Raw genomic sequence first — 20,861 nt, forward strand, 5'->3', positions numbered from 1 at the left:
CTTACACAGAATATTAAAAAGATGTGTATTCAGGATTAGAATTTAATGAAATTAATGACTCTTACTGTTTCATAAAAGCCCTTCTTATGTGAAACTATTTCTTTGTGCAGTGAAGAGCATAAGGACTGCTAGGGCAGTTTGCTTGTCTATAGCAACAGTGGTTTTACTCACCACTGTTTTGGTCACTTTAGTGTGAATGTAGCATTACTGTGAAAACATGTTGACCTTGTAGACCATCAGGAGAATCACCATGCTAGGAAATGACTGCTTTGGTTTAACCGGAAGTAACAGTGATAGGAACTAAAGGAGTTCAGCTACAGCATAAGTTCAACCATGCCACCTTCCCAAGATAACTAATATGTAAACTTAAACCAACAGAGCAATTTTATTTACTTATGGGTCTATCACCAGCATAAATGCATCCTAGGTCTCTTTCCACACTTTATTCTCTCTCTTGGCAGACTGAAGCTGTAGTGAGTGACTCTCACTCCCCTGCGATTCTAAGCCTTAGCTCTGAGGTGATCAGGGGTGCTTTTAGAACAGGCAGTTCTTTTATTCATTCTTCTCCCTTGACTCTAGAACACATCAGTCAACATATTTTGGTTCTTTCACATTCTTTCCTTTCTATATCAATGTCACCATCTGAACTAATCAGTCGGCTAAACAAGCTAACTTCTCCCTGATCCAATTCTGTAAAAACAACAAAAATTTAATCATGTTTCATCTTGCTCAAAAACCTTTAATAGCTGCATATCATCTATAATGGGAATCATAAGTCAACTGAACATAAATGATTAAATGAATGTCCAATTTGCCTGGTTAACTGGGCAAAGGAGGAAAAAAAGCCATGACCACTGTGATACCTATCTTCTCTATTAGGAACTACAGTGGAGAGACTACAGAGTCACTCTTAACATACCTGAAGGCTTGCAATACTTGTTGCAGGCCAGGAAGCTCCTAACCACATGACCTTTCTCCTGGAAGTTTTTCCTTGTGTCGTTCAAGGCACCAACCTCAACATAGATCTGATCAGTATTTATAAGACTTGGATGTACATAAAAACAGTTAAAAAACAGGTCCTGGAATTCTGTCCCATAAGATAAAGCTCAGAGGCTATGTAATTTTTCAAGGTTCTCCACTAAAGCCCCAATCTACCATTATAAGCCATCTGTCACTATTTTCTTAGGAATAATCTTTCATTTCAAATACTGGACTTTTCTTCTTACAACTGAGTGATGCTACAAAGACTGCTGTTCCTGACCACCCATGAGTTCCCCTTCCTGTATGAGTGACCTATCAGGATCCAGTTTAAGCCCCAAACTTTCATAACATAACAACCTACAGGGATCATTTTCACCTCTGAGATCATTTTATCACTTACAGCATATATCAATCATTGAACACTAGATGATGTATTCATTAAATTGTTATTTTGGTCTCCAAGTAACACCCTGAGGGGAAAGAATTAGGAGCCATATTAGTTATTTGTTTTTAAAACTTTTTTTTTTCATTTTGGTGGCGCTGGGGATTGAACAGAGTCTTGTGCATACTGTGCAAACATTATACAACTGAGTTGTACCCCCAGACATTCCTGAGGCCTGTGCTTTTAAAAGCAGTTATGCCTTCTCTACTCTTTCCTTCCTCTTCTGGCTTCAGAGGACTCAAAGCCCCAGGTATGACAACAGTAGTAAGATGGAAGATGCCTAGGCCTGTGAATCAACTACATAGAGAAAAGCTGCCTGTTGCTCGGCAACACCTGGGCTATGACAGGAGTGATGTCCAATATATTAAACCACTGAGATCTTAGGGTTTCTTAGAGATAGTAGCACTAGTCTACTAATTCACTGAGGGTCATTAGGCTGACTAGTGGACAGAGTTGAGGACAGCATCTTTGTTTTCTGACTCTTTGCACAGTGTCTCAAACTGTCTTCAGACATACATCAGTATTTCCAAATGATCTCTGTGAGATTTAGGCAATTTGTTCCCTTGTTTGCTCTCAAATCTATTCCTAATCCCCAACAAAGCCTTATCTGCACTTACCATTTACAATCATTTTCAAACAAGCAGAACATGGTTTTCTGGAAAAATAAAGATCACAGTTTTTCAGCCTTGACCCATGTTTAATAAGAGCAATTTGCCCAGCATGTAGATCTTCACTAGAACAATGGAGACCAACAATTTTCATGTTTTTCACCACCACGAGACCAGTTTTCTTCACCTACAGTGAGATACAAAATAAGAAGTTGCTGAGAGCCATAGCCAAGTAGGAATGACGCATGGCAATTTCCTTGTCAGCCTACCCAATGTTGCTTAGAGGGAGGACTCTCCGTTGTGGAAATGGGCTTGCCTTGGACCCAGGTCATTTGCAGTGACATTGCATGAATGTTTGAGAGTTTTGATTTGAAAGGTGACCTTGCTCAGGGATTAGGGCGGATCCGCCCTAGGGTTTAGGGTGGATCTGGGTTTAGGGTGGATCCTGCTGGGAATAGGGCGTATCCTGCTGCCTCAGGCGCCCACTGCTTGAGTTCCCATTGTGGGGATTCAGATGGTATTTGGTACGCAGAGCCCGGTGGAGGGTGTATTTTCCCAGAACCGTGGGTGTAGAGTGCCAGTGAGAGTTCGGGAATAAAGAATTGCTGTTTGAATCTACAAGGCTGTGAGTGGCTCGTGATTTTGTGCCCTGCCAGACTGCGGCAAGAAGTTATTAATTATAACTCATGATTGTCATAATACTTGATTTATTAATAAAATGAAAATTTTGATTAGTTCTTTATCTGAACATAGTTTGTACAAAAGTACATTTTGCATTAGGTCCAAAACAATTTCTGAAATTTTGTGTTTACTTTAGATCAGAAATTTTTAAAACTGAGGCTCTACTAACCAAACAATTAAATGTGGAAATTATCACTATTGTATTCTAGTGAAAGATAAATACAATTTAACCTAGTAAAGGGCAGGAGCCAAGTTGGTTTCACTTGGTTTTTACACCAAGTCTAGGACTATTAGGTATTAAGCTTCTAGTTGTTAAAAAGGAAAGATTTGGAAACCCCTCTCATTTTACACATGGATAAATCAAGCCCAGAGAACTTTCCAAAAGAATTCACAGATAGTAAAAAGCAGAATGAAAGAGAGGTCATCACTGAAAAAAAAAAGAAAATTCTCAACATCCTAAAAACTGGCTGAATATTTTTCAACACTATGACAGTCTAGACTCATGTATCTGGGTCCCTCACTATAATTATATAGGTAAGTTATAACACACAAACAAAAGTCATACTGTCAGGTGTCAGGAAAGAGAACTGACAGCCAAAGTGAGTTCCTTGGCAGTATTCCAGAGGAGACTGGGCTGACCTGAAATTAAGCCATGAAGGCTAGACACTACCTAGGGTTCTAGAGTTCTAATGAGACTCTTTGAGTGAAGACTTTCTGCTACTTAGAATCTAAAGTACCCTGACTTATGAAAATATCAGTGAAAAAGGAGCTCATGTAAAAATACTAATATTAGATAAAACAGCTAGTCAAGGTGGTGCGTGCCTATAACCCCAGCTACATAGGAGACTGAGGAAGGAAGATCTCAAGTTCAAGACTGGACTGAGCAACTCAGGGAGATCCCACCTCAAAATAAAACAGAATAAAGGTGGCAGTGGGGCATGCTGAGGATGTAGTTCAGTTGCAGAGCATTTGCCCAGCAGGTATAAGGATCTGGGTTCAATCCTCATCAGTACAAAAAAAAAAAAAAAATCAGATAAAACAGAGAAGTAAAAAACAAAATCAGTCCTACCTAAGGCACAAAGTAGTCTATGTTGTTTTCACAGCAAAACAAAAATAAAGACAATTCTATAGTAAGGAATGTAAACTTGATCCTTGGGTTTGGGAATGTAGTCATGACATGAAAGGAACTTGGGCTGAAGATAGGATGTCCCCTTATTCCCCACCTCCTTCCAAAAGGATTTTACTCTATATTGATTCCCTATCAGAACATATTTGAAATCACTTTAAGGATAAGACCAAAGTACTATAAAATAAAATAGTCAAGTGTCAGTTGATTTATTAGTATAAACGTTCGGAATTAGGAAGGATATTTTGTGAAATGCCTGGAAAAAAGGAATAGAGATTTCATGAAATTCCCTTTCTGAGCTAACCAACCATCTCCTAAACTATAAAGACATTTATAAAACCTACATCTAACAATACACCTAAAATATGAAAGATTTGTCTGTATTAGCTTTTAAAATGAGCTTCAAATTTACCTTTCCATATTATTTTAGAATCTTATGTTCCTTAAATACAAAGTATGTTATCGTCTACTTCTGAATACTTCCATCAAGTTTGTTTAAAAACTGGTCACTTTAGAAAACAACTTATGATGCCTTATTAAAAAATCTTAGCACCAACCAGGCATGGTGTACCATGCCTGTAATTCTAGCTACTCAGGAGGCTGAGGAAGGAGACTTGCAAATTCAAAGCCAGCCTTAGCAACTTAGTGAGATCCTGTCTCAAAAAACTAAAAGGGCTGGGGATGCAGTTCAGTGGTAAAGTGCCCCAGTACTGTCCCCCAGTTCTTGGTACCAGAGCCCATGTTGTTTAACCAAATTAACACAATCAGTGGGAGTGGCTGCAACTGAATTGAATGATGTTAACTTTAAATTGTCAAGTAGTTAATTAGAAATAAAACCAGAAATTCTGACCACAAAAGATGTTTTTAAAAATTGTTACTTAAGTAAAGGGAAGCATATTCATCAAGTTATTTTTTATCAGAACAATCTTTTCTGCCAAGTTTACCACCTTTCCCCCCCCCCCACTAGAATTCTTTGTACCTCCAGGAGGAATGAATATATATTTCATTTTGCTTCTAGTTGAGGCCAAAATATTCAAGTTTGAGGCAAAGATTTTTCCATCCCAAACTTAACAAAAACAAAACATATAAAAGCCTAAGTTGCATTCCATTGGGCACTTCCACTTACTGCAACTCCCAGAAGACTGAATCTTTTCAGTGAATCACTGTTCTGGATCTTGATTTTGCTTCACTTCACTAACATCTTGGCAAGTCATCTATGTAATCCTAGTCAGAGTTTTACATTAAAACATGGGCAAAAGAGGACAGTCTGTTTTATATATTTACTACATTTACTTAAAACAGTGATTCACTATTTTTTCCTTTATGTTTCTCAAACATCTAAATATTCTGAGAAATTATTTCTATATTCTTTTTGGGTGTTTTAGAGACTCACTCAAAGAACAAATTGGGAAATCTTTTCCAGAATGTACACCGGAATCACCCAGGTAATTCTTTTCAGCATATACATGCTTAGTCTCTATTCCACACCAATGAATCAGAATCTCTGGGAAACTTAAAAATAAAGTAAAAAGAAAATACTAAGAAATATTAGAAAGAACAAGGTTTATGTTTCAAGTCTAGCCTTTGATTTTAATCTGCTTACCAACTAATATGTTAACCTATTATTCTTTCATATATACTCTTAGAAGACATGAAACTCTTGGGTCAGAAAGAAAGGATTTTACTATTCACAATACTGCAGTATGAGCATCTTATTTGTGATGGTATCTTGCCCTCAAGTCCCATGGGAGGTGATGCAGATAGTTGCCAGTTTGTGTTATAGGATGGGGACACTGAGCCTGGGGATTCTGATGTTTTACAGCCAACAGTAATCTGATCTGCTCTTTGCCCCTGAGAGGGACATTACCTAAACCCTCAATTTTGCTTGCTGTAAACACAACTCTAAGAAATGATCTACATAAAGAGCAATCGATGCCTTGCATTTTTGACACAACCACCAAGATATATAGGCACTTGAGAGAACCATAGGAGAATATTTTTCAACATATTTCTATGAATTAATGTTCGACGGTATTAAGAAAAATTTGAAAAATTTTAAAAAGCAAGATATAGAAGCAAATCACAAATTTGACTTTTTAAAAATAGGACAGACATATAGGTTTGTATATGCACATATTTTTAGAAGAGTATTAAGAACCCCCCTTGGAAGTAGAAATGGCAAACTTGGGTGTAAGAGGGTCTTTTATCCTTCTTTATATTATTCCTTTTGCTTTGTTATTATGAACAATTTTTTTTTGTAACAATGGTAATGGTTTACCTGTTTTTTGTCAGTAGATTCTCTGGCCATCTCTTTATCATCTCCTAAGGGTCCACATTTGTCTTCTTCATTTTCCTAATTAAAATCAGATTAAGAGGGAAAAATTAATATGATTAATCCAATATTTCCATATTTAAAAGGTGGTCTCCTTGACTTTAGACCATTCATTTGTTTTCTCTTTGATGAAACTCTGCACGGACTTCTCACTTTGTTCAGGATCAAATCCAGACTACACTTAACATAGTAAATAAGGCCTATATAATCTCCCCTGGCTATTTTTATATAATATTAGAAATTGTGACTAGAAAGAAAAATTCTATAGTTTAAGATTTCAGAATTGAGGCACTTTTGAGCAATGGAAAAGTCCAAAGGGTGGCCCATGGCTATGAATGACTAAGTTGGAATAGAGGTAGGTCATTAGAGTTGAGAAGATAAGGAAATATGTAGCAAAGGTATTATATATGGATTATAGTAGAGTAATGGCTCCTGAAGATCTTTTGTCCCACTCCCTGGAGCCTGTGACTATATTATGTTTTATGATAAAAGAGAATAAAGGTTACAGATGTAATGAAAGCTGCCAATCATTTATCATGAGATGGGGAGATAATCCTGTAGGTCCAAGGTTACTAAAAGGTCGTAGTAAGCAGATGAGGCAAGCAGGGAAGGCAAAGTGAGACAACTGAGAGTCAACTGGCCAATGCTCATTTTGAAGATGGAAGGGGCCATGGGCCAAGGAATACAGGTAGTCTCCAAAGTTATAAGAGGCAAGGAAATAGACTTCCTCTAGAGCTTCCAGAAGGAATTCAGCCCTGCTGACATTTTGATTTTACAATGAGACCCATTTTGGACTTCTGACCTCCGGAACTGTACAATAATAAATTTTTGTTTTAGTTAACTTTGTGGTAATTCATTACAGCATCAATAAAAACCTAATACAGAGATGTCCTTAAGTCTCCTCTAAAAGTGAAAATTAAAGGTGAAACAAAGTTTTGAGGCAGGATCCAAAGACTTTAGATAAAGGTCAACCATAGACCTACTTGCTCAAGATGCAACCCTCATAGAACTTATGATTTATAAACACAAACAAGATGATATAGTAGAATTCAGTGAGTCGAAAAATGGGATAGTTAACAAATTGGGGGAAATTTTTGAGGTAGGAACAGGAACTTGATGAATGCTGACCTTGGCCTTGTGAAACAAGTACTGGATAACAGAAATGGAACAATCCCAATAAGTTTATCAAACAAAAACTATGTCCTTCTGGGTGTGGTGGCACACACCTATAATCCCAGCTACTCAGAAAGCTGAGATAGGAAGATCACAAATTCAAGGCCAGCGTGGGCAACTTAGTGAGATCCCATCTCAAAACAAAATATAAAAAGGGGGAAGAAGAAAGGGAGGTGGCCATGCTGTGGCAGAGGAGCAGGAGCAGGAGCAGGAGGGGGATGGAGAGAAGGCTCCTGGGTGGCATGGCGCTCCTGCTCCTCCAGGCACTGCCCAGTCCCCTGTCAGTCAGGGCTGAACCCCTGCAGGATAAGGAAGCCTGTGTGGATACCAACAATCAAAGCTACATCTGTGACACAGGACACTGCTGTGGACAGTCTCGGTGCTGCAACTACTACTATGAACTCTGGTGGTTCTGGCTGGTGTGGACCATCATCATCATCATCCTGAGCTGCTGCTGTGTCTGCCACCACCGCCGAGCCAAGCACCGCCTTCAGGCCCAGCAGCGGCAACATGAAATCAACCTGATTGCCTACCGGGAAGCCCACAATTACTCAGCGCTGCCATTTTATTTCAGGTTTTTGCCAAACTATTTACTACCTCCTTATGACGAAGTGGTGAACCGACCTCTAACTCCTCCCCCGCCGTACAGTGCTTTCCAGCTACAGCAGGAGCAGCAGCAGCAGCTGCCTCCTCAGTGTGGCCCTGCAGGTGGCAGCCCTCCAGGTGCTGATCCTACCAGGGGCTCCCAGGGGGCACAGAGCAGCCCCTTGTCTGTGCCCAGCAGAAGCAGCACAAGACCCCCAAGCATCGCTGATCCTGAGCCCTCTGACGTGCCAGCTGACCGAGCAGCCACCAAAGTCCCCGGAATGGAGCCCAGTGGCTCAGTGGCCGGCCTGGGGGAGCTAGACCCAGCGGCCTTCTTGGACAAGGATTCAGAATGTAAGGAGGAGCTACTGAAAGATTCCAGCTCTGAACATGGCAGTGTGCTCCCCGATAGCAAAGACAAGACACCTGGCAGACATCACCGCTTCACAGGTGACTCAGGCATTGAGGTGTGTGTGTGCAACCGGGGCCATCATGACGATGACTTCAAAGAGTTCACCACACTCATTGATGATGCTCTGGATGGGCCCCTGGACTTCTGTGACAGCTGCCACGTGAGGCCTCCTGGTGATGAGGAGGAAGGGCTCTGCCAGCCCTCTGAGGAGCAGGCTCCAGAGCCTGGACATTCCCACCTGCCTCGGCCGCCTGCATGCCTGCTGCTCAACATCATCAATGAGCAGGACTTGCCAAACTCCCAGAGCAGCAGCTCCCCCAGCTAGAGTAGGCTCTGCCTGTGCCCGGAAACTTGGCAAAGCAACCAGGGTAAGGGAGACTCACGAGAGAAGCATTAAGTGACTTTCAGAGGAAGTGGTACAGCCACTTTTTTTTCCCTTCTCTCCTGCTTTTTCCTACATCTCCAAGTACAGTTTGGGGTGTGGGTGCCTCTCCCTCACAAAAGCACAGTATTGTGGAGTGCTGAGAGCCATAGCCAAGTAAGAATGACGCATGGCATTTTTGGTTGAAAGGTGACCCTGCTCAGGGATTAGGGTGGCTCCAGGTTTAGAGTGGATCCTGCTGGATTAGGGTGGCTCCTGCTGGATTAGGGTGGCTCCTGGTTTAGGGTGGATACTGCTGGGAATAGGGCGTATCCTGCTGCCTCAGGCGCCTGCTCCTTGAGTTCCCGTTGAGTTCTCTCGGGGTTCTGAGAGTATTGGTACGCAGAGCCCGGTGGAGGGAGTGTATTTTCCGAGAACGTGCATGTAGAGTGCCTGTGAGAGTTCGGGAATAAAGAGCTGCTGTTTGAATCTACAAGGCGGTGTGGTGGCTCGGTTATCTTGTGCCCAGACAGACTGCGGCAGTGGAGGGCTGAGAAGTTGGTTCCATGACTCATTCCTCATCCCCTTCTTCCCCGCTTTCAAGTCATATCTCACCTACCTGCTTTGCTCAGAGAGATGTGTTTTAAAGCCCCCAAAGAAGGGGACTGGGACTGTGTCCTGCGATGATTCTTGGTGATGTAGTGGATTTATGCTCTGGTTTTAGTTTAAGAGAACTTTGTTGTGTCTCAGTTCAGCAGAAGCAACCCTTCTTAGCCCTGGTTGAAGAAGGAAGCCAGAGGCCTAGGGATTGTCAGCTGTGGCTGCCAGTGTCTGCACAGCCAGAGTTGAGCTGATTCTGTGGGAGGATGAGAGCTGGTGGATAGGTTGGTAGGAGGCTTGTTGATCTCTCAAATTCCAGGTGACAAGAAAATGTACCACTGTGCATCCTAGAGGGGCCCCTTCCTTCCCAGTAGGCTCAGGTGTGGAAGGGTAGACTGCCTTTTCTTTTAACAAACAAAAGCCAGCTAGAAACAAGAACCTTACCAATGGGCTTGCAAGAATTCTCTTCTGGACAAGGGAAGTTTGTGCTTTCCCAGGTTAGCCTTCCACGAATGTGGCTGCAGTTGAGCCAGAGGGAGATGTTTGTGTGTGGGCTTGGAGTGGGTTAGCTCTGAGCAGTAGGCCCTAAATCTGGGAGTGGAGAGAAGTGCAGCTTCCTGCATCTCTGCCCTTTGGTCTGTGCCCACAGGTGACCAGTGTCCTTGTCTATCCCTAGTCCTGGTCTGCAGGACTTTGTATCTCCTTGTACTCTTCTGAACAGAGGGTCTGAGGAAGCTGTGGGTCCTGGGAAAAGCAGCCCCATAGTCTGGTTCTCACACAGTATTTTCTCTTTGATTTTGAATAAGTCTCTTGTTGTTGTGTGTTTGTTTGTTTTAAACTGACCACTTGGAAGAAATCCCTTGGTTATCTGTGGTTGACTCACTTTTTTTTTTTTGATGACTCACTTTTCTGTAACCTATGTAAGGAGTTTTGGTGGCCTAGGTGGGAGGTGGAGGCAGCCTCCAGAAGGACCACAGGATCCTTATTACTGTCATCTGGTTTTGGACAACCAGTTGAGCTTTGATAGGAAAACTCTGAAAGGAGAAAGCAATCAGCTGAAACTAACATTCCCCATCCATCCCTGTTCATATGAAAAGTTTGATTCTTCTCCCACTTTTGAAAGATGATATTCAGGCTAAGCATTGATGTTATAGTAAAAAAGGAAAACAAAACAAAACAAATATATATATATATATAAACAGACAAATCCAAGGCTGTGAGGTGAATGAGTGTCTGTTTGGATTCCACAGAACCAAAATTCACGTCGAACAAAGTGAAGTCTGTAGACGATGACTTTGAATGACCTGTAGTGTGTGTGTGTGTGTCTCGTGTGTGTGAGCCCCACACCCCGTGTTCCTGTGAAGATACTTTGAATGGCAGCCATCTTGCTCACGTTAACTACACGTCTGAAGCAAACATGGCCCTCTCAAGGTAATTTATTTTATGCATTTACTGTTTACCGAACAAACATCTGACTGTGTACTCGAGTGTATTTGGCAGCATTGTCGATGGCGCCCCCATGTTTGCCTGAGATACTGCGCTCAAGGTAGAGGTTCCACTCTGCTCATCACTGCAATTTGCACATTGCTCTGTGGACGCTCAGAGGCCGTGTCCTGTCCCCGTTAATGGAAGCGTGCTCTGAACCTGTCTGCCTCCCTCCGCTACTCCTTGCCTTCAGTCTCAGCCCCCAGAGGGTGTCCACAACCATTTGGGACAGAAGGCAAAAGTAGAATTCCAGACTGAAGCTTGATTGGTTATTCAGTGACAAGCTTGGCCTTGCTGTGGCCCAGACATCAGCCTGCCCAGAATTGCCAGGAGGCTTTGGCAGACTCCACGGTGCCACAGCACAGTCCTTCCTTTGCTGAGTTCAGTGGACACAGGCGGACTGGCGTGTGGCCAGAGGGGTGCCACAGCACAGCAGCCCTCAGATGCCTACCTTCTACCTTCCTTTGGAAATCACAGACAACTCACTGAAGTGTCTCCAAGGAGAACAAGTTTTACCAAAATGAATCCTTCTTCATTTAACTGATCAAATGATGAATCTGACCCTCTAGGTTTCTTTCCCCAGCGGGGAGCTGGTCTGAGTATTGACTGTTGGCTTCACTGAAGCATCTTACCCTGAAGGCCTGAGAAGAAGCACAGTGGACAAGCTGGGCTTAACTAGTAAGCCGCGGTTGGCCACGGCTGCTGGAGGCTTCCTGCTCAGAGAAGGAGATAGGGAACTGAAGGAATAGTCAGGGGGTCAGAGAGACTAGGTTGAGTCTGGTTTTCCAGATGAATGAGAATGAAAGGATTGGTGGAGGGTTTGGTGCTACAGTCGGAGGATTTGCAAATGCTAACACATTCCTGTATGAGGCACATCACCATTTGCCAGTTATTGTGAATATGTGTATTTTAAGCAATAAGATTCAGCTGGTCAGATTTTTCTGGGCAGTCTCAGTGACGCATTTCCTGTGCTGTGACTGTTTTGAAGACAGAGTGGCTGTAACCACTGTGAGAAGCCCAAATAAAAATTCATCCCCCCCCCCCAAAAAAAAATAAAAAGGGTTAGGGGCCAGTCGTTGTGGCACATGCCTGTAATCCCAGTGGCTGGGGAGGCTGAAGCAGGAGGATGGAGAGCTCAAAGCCAGCCTCAGCAAGACTCTGTCTCTAAATAAAAAGAAGGGGCTAGGAATGTGATTCAGTAGTTAAACATCCCTAGGTACCAAAAAAAAAAAAAAAAAAAAAAAAAAAGGTGGGGGTGGCTAGGAATATAGTTCAGTGGTAGAGCACCACTGGGTTCAATATGCCATACCACCAAAATACAAGTCCTGGGAATAAGTTTTCTGTTTAAGCAAAACAGGAAGCAGAGGAAGGGATGGGGCTGGAAGTGAATTGTGGGCTGGAGCTGATAGTAGCAGTGATAAAAATGTAAGTGATAATAAGGGTACCTAACATCTACTGAGTATTCACCATGTACTAGTCTCTAAATTTTTTCATTTAATTCTCACAACTTTACAAATGAGGAAATTGTGGCTGAGAGATTAAATAAGTCAACTCCAGTCACATAGTTAATAAAGGAGTAAGCCAGAATCTAGCCCCAAACCCACTATCTTATCTATAATGCTATACTGCCTCTGTTCTGTTCTGGAAAAGTATTTTTTTAGCATAAAAATAACGGACCAAAGGACACAATGGAAAGAGCTGGGAGAGAGAAATATGAAATATATAGGGAAAAAATGAGAAAACAATGTCATCATTCTATTTCTTATTTATTTATTTTTATGGTACTGAAGATTGAACTCAGGTTTGATTTACCACTAAGCTACAACCACAGCCCTTTTTATTTTAATTTTGAGACAGGGTCTTACTAAATTGGGGAGGCTTGCCTTGAACTTGTGATCTTTCTGCCTCAACCTCCTAATTGCTGGGATTACAGGTGTGTGACAACTGTAGCTGGCTGCAGTCATTCTAATTCTTTCTTTTTTTTTTTCTTTCCAGAGAGAGAGAGAGAGTTATTTGAGAATAAAAGTGAAAGCTTTTTCATACTTCATACCTGACAAGGTACCTTTGTTCTGATAACATGCCATCCACATTCAGCTCCACCAATAGCATAATGGACATATTTCTTCTTACAAAGAGATGGGCATAAATAAAGAACTATGGCTAAAAAGAGTCAATGGAAAGGTGAAGCCCAAAATCTGAGAGTAATTCATAGCATTTATTCTAATTCTTATACTTAAGGTAATCTTCAATAATTTAGATAAGTATAACTTGAACTAAAATGAAAAATTATGAACCAGTGAGAGAAATAATTATTTTTATATAACAGCCATTTTTAGAGTGTTTGATTTCTACTACATAATTTTTAATTGTGTTACCCTCATACAACTCAAACAATTACTTTCCCTCCCAATCACTTCTTAATTTGGACTGGAATCTTAAACAAAACAAAACAAAACAAAAAAACCAACTAAGTAACTAATGTTGTACTTCTGGTAATTTTTAAAAAAATTTTTTTAGTTGTGGATAGACACAATACCTTTATATTTATTTTTATGTGATGCTAAGGACCAAACCTGCTGAGAGCCATAGCCAAGTAGGAATGACGCATGGCATTTTGGGTTGAAAGGTGACCCTGCTCAGGGATTAGGGTGGATCCTGCTGGGATTAAGGTGTATCCTGCTGCCTCAGGTGCCCGCTCCTTTGGAGTTCTGAGAGAATTGGGGCACAGAGCTGGGTAGAGGCAGTGTGTTCACGGGAAGTGTGGGTAGAGTGTCGGTGAGAGTTCGGGAATAAAGAGTTGCTGTTTGAATCTACAAGGCTGTGTGGTGGCTCGGTTATTTTGTGCCCAGCCAGACTGCAGCACAAACCCAGTACCTCACACATGCTAGGCAAGTGCTCTACCACTGAGCCACAATCGCAGCCCATAATTCTTAGTTTTTATACTCAATGTTTATCTCGATAAACAATTCTTAAGGAGTACCCATAAATGGTGTAAATATCTGACAACAAAGAAAAACTCAGACGCCAGTTATGTGTGGAAATGGTTGTAAGTTAATACACTAAGGCTGGAAAAATTTATAACTGACATGCAATTTATCAAAATCATAATAAAAACATATAGTACATAACATAATATGTACCGAGCACTAAAAGCTTTACACTGAACTACCTCATTCATTTCCCATACAAACCCCAAATAGTATGTATTAAGTACCATTCCACTTTATAGATGAGGAAAGTAAAAACAGCTTATCCAAAGACACAACTAGTATGAGATGGAGCCAGGATCTGGACCCAGGCATGTTGGCTACAAAAGCCTTGGCTACTCTTAAAAATATTAGACATGGTTGCTGCCCCAATGCAATATTACACATATTTTCCTACATTAAATGAAAAGGGAAAAATCCAGAACTAAATGATTTCAAATGAATAAAGGAAACAGAAAAGATTGAGAAGCAGAAAACAAAAACAAAAAGTTAGAAGTCTTTAGGTGGTAGAACTGTGAGGAACTGTTTTTGCTTCTGCCCATTTTATAATATAATGAACATATATTACTTTGGTAACTCATAAGAACACTTTTAAAAAGACAAAAGGCTGGTAGAAGTGTCAAAAACAGTATTTCTAATACAATCACATGTCAAATTGTATCTTGGAGCTTTTGTAACATAATCTTATTATTTTAGCTTAAAGAATATCTTTTTTTCCTCAATAGTTCTTACTCAACCCTATAAAGACTATGTGCAATTCAAATGGATAAAATATACTATAGTAATTGGTAAAGAAGTATCAGGTGTGCTGGCTGTGGTGGTGCACGCCTATAATCTGCTTGGGAAGCTGAGGCAGGAGGATCGCAGGTTCAAAGTCAGCCTCAGCAATTTAGCAAGGCCCTAAGCAAATACAAAATAAAAAAGGGATATGTATGGCTCAGTGGTTAAGTGACCCTGGATTCAATCCCAGGTATAAATAAATAAATAAGGCAAAAAAAATGGGTATCATTCTACAAGTATAAATTTGATGGTAACATTCATGATATATAAACTTCAGCTATATTCCTATTGTTTTAATATTATGATTTTTTGCTGTGCTTGGTGGTATGTACAACTTGGAAGGCTGAGGCAGGAATGCAAGACTAAAACCAGTCTCAGCAACTGATTGAGACCTTGTCTTAAAATAAAAAATAAAAAGGACTGGGTGTGTAGCTAAGGGGTAAAGCACTCCTGGATTCAAATCCCAGTACAAAAAAAAAAAAAAAAAAAAGCATGATTTAAAAATTTTTTTATGTAGACTAAGACTTAAGTTTATATTTATACAATAAAAAAAAAAAGTGGAGCACAATGTACTCCCTTTCATTTTACCCCTTCTCCATGCTGTCATTCTTGCTTCTTTGCAATGGTCATGACATTAGAACTAATGAAATTACTATACACCTCTACTTTATTGATATTAGATAGACAAATAGTTGACAACCAACCAAAATGATTTTCTAAACATTTGGTAAATTTGCTTCTCTGAAATTTAAGACACATTTTCTTAAATAAATAATGTTAAAAATGACAGTCAAGTTCCCAAGCTAACATACAAAAGCTTATTTAACCCAAACTATCACTGCTAGAATAATCCTAAGGATGTCTTAGTTTAAGTACCTGAGTCCCTAAGCCTGTAGGCGAGGAATAGAAGTGGAGGCCACCTCAACAGCTGTGGGTCAAGGAGACACAGGTGCTAGAGCACAGCTGGGAAGACACTAATGTAGTGAATAGTCACAGGGCAGGGTCAGAATGAGGATGGAAGACTGATGACCTTTCTAATGTTCAAGTCAACTCTATTTTAGGTCAGCTGGAATTCTTAAAGCATGAGTTTTGTTTTATTGGATGCCACTGCCCTTTGTACTTATTCCTATGTCTGACCTTTGATTTAAAAACCTTAAATAGATTAGGTATTTGTTCGAGTCGGTTTTCTAAACAAGACTCCAAATAAAATAGTTAAAAGACTGATTTCTTTCCTTTAAAAAACTCCCATGGTGCAGATGAAAGAAGAAGTCATAACTTTTAGGGAAAACATGGAAATATAAATTCAATCCTTTGTTAAGATATAAAGTTATATAAAACCCTGTACTAATGAAGTTCCTTAAGTCTAGAATTTAATTATTACTATTTTTTTTTTTTACCAAAATGCTAACTGAAAGCCTTATCTCAGTTATTTTCTTAGGCTTCACAGCTTTCTCCATAAAGAACAAGGAAATGGTAGAGTGTACATTATTTGCAAACAAAGTTTGGTAATTAGTTGGCCAATGACTTCCTTCCTAATAGAAATATAAATATCATTATTCACTAATTTAATAAAACTTGTGCTTGTCTGTTGAAAAAGAACTTAATTTCAGCACAGGATATATTTTGTGGCGTATGTGTGTGTAAACAGAATTAAAATAAAATCAAATCTGGATATTATTTTTTTTTTTAAAAAAAGGTTCTTTAAAATTACTATTCAACCTCTAACAAGTCCAGTTTTTAAAATTTACCTTTTTTATTTTGTTTTGTTTTGCAATACAGGGGACTGAACCCAAAGGGATCCTATCACTGAGCTACATCCTCAGCCCTTTTTATTTTCATCTTGAGATGGGGCCTTCCTGAGTTGCTGAGGCTGGCCTTGAACTTGCAATTCTTCTGCCTCAACCTTCCTGAGTTGCTGGGATTTCAGGTGTGTGCCACTATGCTCAGCTAAAATGTGCTGTTTAAAGTCTTAAAGCTCTAAACATTTGCTTCTAATATTGTGGCTCTTGAATACAAATTTTATCTGCAAAAAAGATCTAAAACAGTATGGGAATCTTCTATATCTATAAAATAATATTAAGCTGTAAACAAGTAGAAAAAATAAAGGAATTTCCAAATTCATGAAGGAAATGAAGAAGTTTCTCAAAACCATTAATAAAATCAGGGTGGGTATTGGATGGTGTTAAGAAATAGAGAATAACAATGTATAACATTTTAAATACTGTTTTACTATTTATAAAATATTTCCCATAAGAATGGGGGGGGAAGCACAATTTTATCATGAGATGAATTCCCTTACTTCCTATTAAAATTCCTAAATACAATCCTGATACTGACAGAATAAAATCTAAACTCCTCTGCAATGCCTACATCTTTAAAAAAAAAAATTCTTAGTTGTAGATGGACATAATACCTTTATTTTATGTGTTTATTTTTATGTGTTGCTGAGGATTGAACCCAGTGTCTCACACATGGTAGGCAAGTGCTCTATCACTGAGCCCCAGCCACAGCCCCAGCCCAATGCATAGATTTTTTACAATATGATTCCCACCTACCTTCCCAAGCTTATTTATAGTCTCATCCTCCACCCAACTTCACTCTCAGGCTGAGGACCACAAATTCATTCCTCTAAGCTTACTTACATGGTAACCTCCAATTTGAGCAAATGCCTACTCATTCTTTATGTCTCAGTGTAAATCCTACCTTCATTGTGGAATTCTTCCTTCACTTCCTCATGTTGTGCCTGGTTCTAAACCTTGTTAGCATCTTCGCTTATATTTTGTACTTGGCTCCATCATATAACTGTATCTTAATATTTAAATGCCTGATTATTCTCCACATTAGAAAATAAGGACCATATCTTTTCTTCTTTTTTAAACATTTTTTTAGTTCTCGATGGACCTTTATTTTATTTATTTATATGTGGTGCTGAGAATCGAACCCAGTGCCTCACATGTTAGGCAAACACTCTACCACTGATCCACAACCCCAGCCCCTTTTTTCTTCTTTTTATCTCTAGCATTAACCACACAACTTCAGCCACAATAAAGAAGGCAATCAAAACAAAAAATAAAAAGGTGGTGTTGAATGGCCTCTTAAGAGTAAAGTGGAAATTTAAGTATTTATAGCTTTTCTGTAAAAAAAAAAAAAAAAAAAAAAAAAATCTAGAGCAAATTTTCAGCAGAATTATTGGCAATTTGAAAATATCAATGCAGAAAATAATCACAATTTTATAAGAGTAGAAAACAATCTTATGCTTAAAAAAAGATTGGAAGAAAAGTATCCAAATGTTAACAGTATCAAAGTGTTAACAGTGGTGTTAGGGTTGTGGCTCAGTGGCAGAGCACTAGCCTTGCACATGTGAAGCACTGGGTTTGATCCTCAGCACTACATAAAAATAAATGAATAAAATAAAGGTATTGTGTCCATCTACAACTAAAATAATATTGAAAAAAAAGAGAAATGTCAACAGTGATGTTTTTAGCATGGTGAGAAGATAGAGGCAATCCCTTTCTCCCCCTGCCCTTTTTAACTGCTTTCTAAAAACTCTTAAAATGCTTAACTTAACCTAAAATTGTTTTTATAAGTTGGCTTTGGCCCTCTAAAAAATTAATGACAACACTAAACATCAAAAATTACCAAACCAAATAGTGAGAACTTACCACCACAACACTCCAAGCATGGAGACAAATGATGAGAATCTAGAACCTTGTTATCCCAAAGGAAGTAGAAGGAAATGATATAGGCTGTACTAGCTTCCAATATATTGGATTTTATGATTATTCTTACTATATATTCCTATCCTGCTTTGATCATCTCTCAAAATCCAAAAAAAAAGAGACTTATATGAAACAATAAACTATGCATTAACAGATTAACAACTAAAGGAGATGCCAAGTAAAATTAGATATGGGCTCCATCTTTAAGCAATTTACCGTTTGGTGGGAGAAAACTAGCCAAAACACTAAAAGGATATGACTGGGTGATAATTTATGTATTATAGACAAAATATTGGTAAAACCAACATATAAATATTATTACCTGATAAACAAGGCACAGTCTGAGAGAGTATTTTGTTTTTAGATCAGAAAGATGAACTGCTTCCACTATGAGTTACAAGTATCAAACTATCATGAAGTTTTAAAGGCTTACTTAGAGTTTGGTTTCAAGCGTGACAGCAACTGGAGCAATAAAATCCAATTTGAGACGGTCACTTTTCTAACGGTAAAAACTATCTACAGAAACAAATTATACCTGAGATTTTTGCTTTTGGGCTTCTACTCCTGGGAAGAGCTCCATCCAGAGACTGAGCAGAGTGAAAAGGTTGACTTTAGAAAGTCTTGGCATTTGACCTACAAAGGAGAGGGCAAACACTTCAGAATTTTACTAAAGATGAAAATAGGAACAAAGCTCAAAGCCACTTGGATACAGCAGCATTCGCTTAGTAGCTTTAGCAGGGGTTTAGCGGACGAGAGGAGAGCTTTTATGGCAGGAGTCGCTACAACCTCACTTGAGGCGACCTCCCACGACACTTTCCAAAGTTGGACCCATTCTCTTCTTCCCTCGCCCGGCAGAAATAAGTAATACAACAGATACACGTAGTTATGGGAACAATCCAAAAAAAGTTGGGGCAAGTCCTTGAATGTGATGGTGGAGCGGGCTGTTCTCTGGACAGTGATAAGGGGTGGCTTCAAGAGCAGTGAGCAGAACACTGCACTAAAAATGGCAACGGATCACGCGCGGCTATTTTGGGAATCCAAATAAAAGCGTCGGGCTTTTCAGCCCCTGGAATCCTAGCTCTTGATCCTTCGAGGAAAACAAGGCTGGACGCGGGAAATGAGCGCGACTTAGAATTTGTTTGCTCTGAGAAGCCGGAGCGGCCGATCCGGAGGGGACGAGACACCCGGGAGCGGCGGGGCAGGCGAGCAGCGGAGGCAGGGAACCGGAGTTCAATCCGGGCAGGGACGCAAGGCAAAGCCAAAGGCGGGGTGGCAGAAGCAGGGACCCCGGCACTCACCGGTCATGCTGCCAGTCTGGGTGCTGACTGACCGCCCGGCCCCCGCGCTCTCCAGATTTTGCATCTGCCCTGCTTCTTTTACCCCAAGCCCACCAGCCTCTGCTGCCCGGGAAAGCTCTCCCTGTTAGGCATGATCCTGACCCAGCAGCTTCCCTCTAGCCTCCTCCCAGCAACTCGTAAGCAGCGATCTTACTCGGCGCAACCGGGTGACGTCTCCAGCCTGACGGCTACTTCCGGGCGCCTTGATGACGTCAGGGCGAGGCCCGCGACTGCGCTGGGCTGCGGGTCGGACGGGAACCGCGGGTGGAATTGAAGCGCCGGGCTGCAAAGTGTTTGTAGTCTCTTATTGGTTTTCGTTTTTTTTTATTTTGCCGAAATAAAATCACTCGAGGATTTCTTGGCCCGAGGTCCCAGGCTGCGCGGACCGATGAGGCGACTGGCTGTGCAGAGTTGAAAATTTGGCTCAGAGAGCCAAGGAGTGTTGAAGTGGAAACCAGCCCACTCTTGTCATGGTCCTGGTTTTTGAGAACCTGAGCGGGTGAAAAGGAATTAGGAGTTGGGCGTCCCAGGAGGTTGTTCTGATCAGAGATTGGCGGGCCTTGGGGACGGTAGGGCCACGGAACACAGCGGGGACGTTCTGTTTCTTATCCAGAACATGAAGACGAGAGGAACTCCAACTGGGAAAAAAATGTGAAGGGAGGAGGGAGAAACGAGTGGTCTCTGGAAAATCTGAGGAGTAGCCTGGCATTGTGGCTTTATGCCAAAACATTCTAGTGCCCTAGACGTGACTCAGAGCCCAGTTTCTGTCAACATCTCGCGTTATACAATTTGAAATACTGATGTGTAGCAAGACACAAATAAACTTGAGTTCAAACTATGAAAGCAAAAGTTAAACATTATGAAAATCCATCATTTTGAAAGATCTAAAGTGAGAATCTTTTCAGTGTTGAGGATGTGGCTGTGGTTCATTGATTTTCACTACTATATAGTATCACCATTTATTTGAGTGGAGGAACATTTGGACCAGCTCCTTGCTTCAACAACTTGTTTCAGAGGTTTCAGTCCACAGTAGGCTATCTCCATTGCTCTGGGCCCATGGTGAGGCAGAACATCATGGAAAAAGAGTGTGGTGGAGGAAAGCAGCTCAGGACATGACCACCAGGAAGCAGGGAAAGAGAAAGCTGTGCTCATCAGGGACAAAATATATGCCTTAAAGGCAAACCTCCAGTGACTTACCTCCTTCAGCCACACCCTACCTGTCTGTGGTTATCAATCAGTTAATCCATTCAGG

The 20,861-nt window shown here is 40.6% G+C and overlaps 2 protein-coding genes across 5 annotated transcripts in view; one reads left to right on the forward strand and one right to left on the reverse strand.

Moving 5' to 3' along the window:
• CDADC1 (cytidine and dCMP deaminase domain containing 1) overlaps positions 1–20,343 on the reverse strand; it is a 61,547-nt gene extending 41,204 nt beyond the window's left edge. For 2 of the 4 annotated variants that reach the window (XM_081282856.1, XM_081282859.1), the window contains exons 1-4: positions 19,571–20,343; positions 18,808–18,905; positions 6,117–6,191; positions 2,041–2,218 (exon numbers count right to left, since the gene is read on the reverse strand). In XM_081282856.1, the coding sequence (XP_081138982.1) occupies positions 2,041–2,218; positions 6,117–6,191; positions 18,808–18,905; positions 19,571–19,634 (415 nt within the window). In that variant the 5' untranslated portion in view covers positions 19,635–20,343. Of the gene's footprint in view, positions 1–2,040; positions 2,219–6,116; positions 6,192–18,807; positions 18,906–19,058; positions 19,207–19,570 lie in introns of those variants that run through there. The other 2 variants (XM_081282857.1, XM_081282858.1) reach the window with 2 other exon arrangements.
• LOC308650393 (WW domain binding protein 1-like) lies at positions 7,562–8,839 on the forward strand (the record flags this gene model as incomplete). Its single annotated transcript, XM_081296428.1, has 1 exon — positions 7,562–8,839. One exon carries the CDS (start codon positions 7,562–7,564, stop codon positions 8,663–8,665), a length of 1,104 nt encoding a protein of 367 aa, XP_081152554.1. The 3' UTR covers positions 8,666–8,839.
• Positions 20,344–20,861: the final 518 nt, after the last annotated feature.

This window comes from Spermophilus citellus (genome assembly GCF_964194105.1).
Source record: "Spermophilus citellus genome assembly, chromosome: 1".
Taxonomy (NCBI): Eukaryota; Metazoa; Chordata; class Mammalia; order Rodentia; family Sciuridae; genus Spermophilus; species Spermophilus citellus.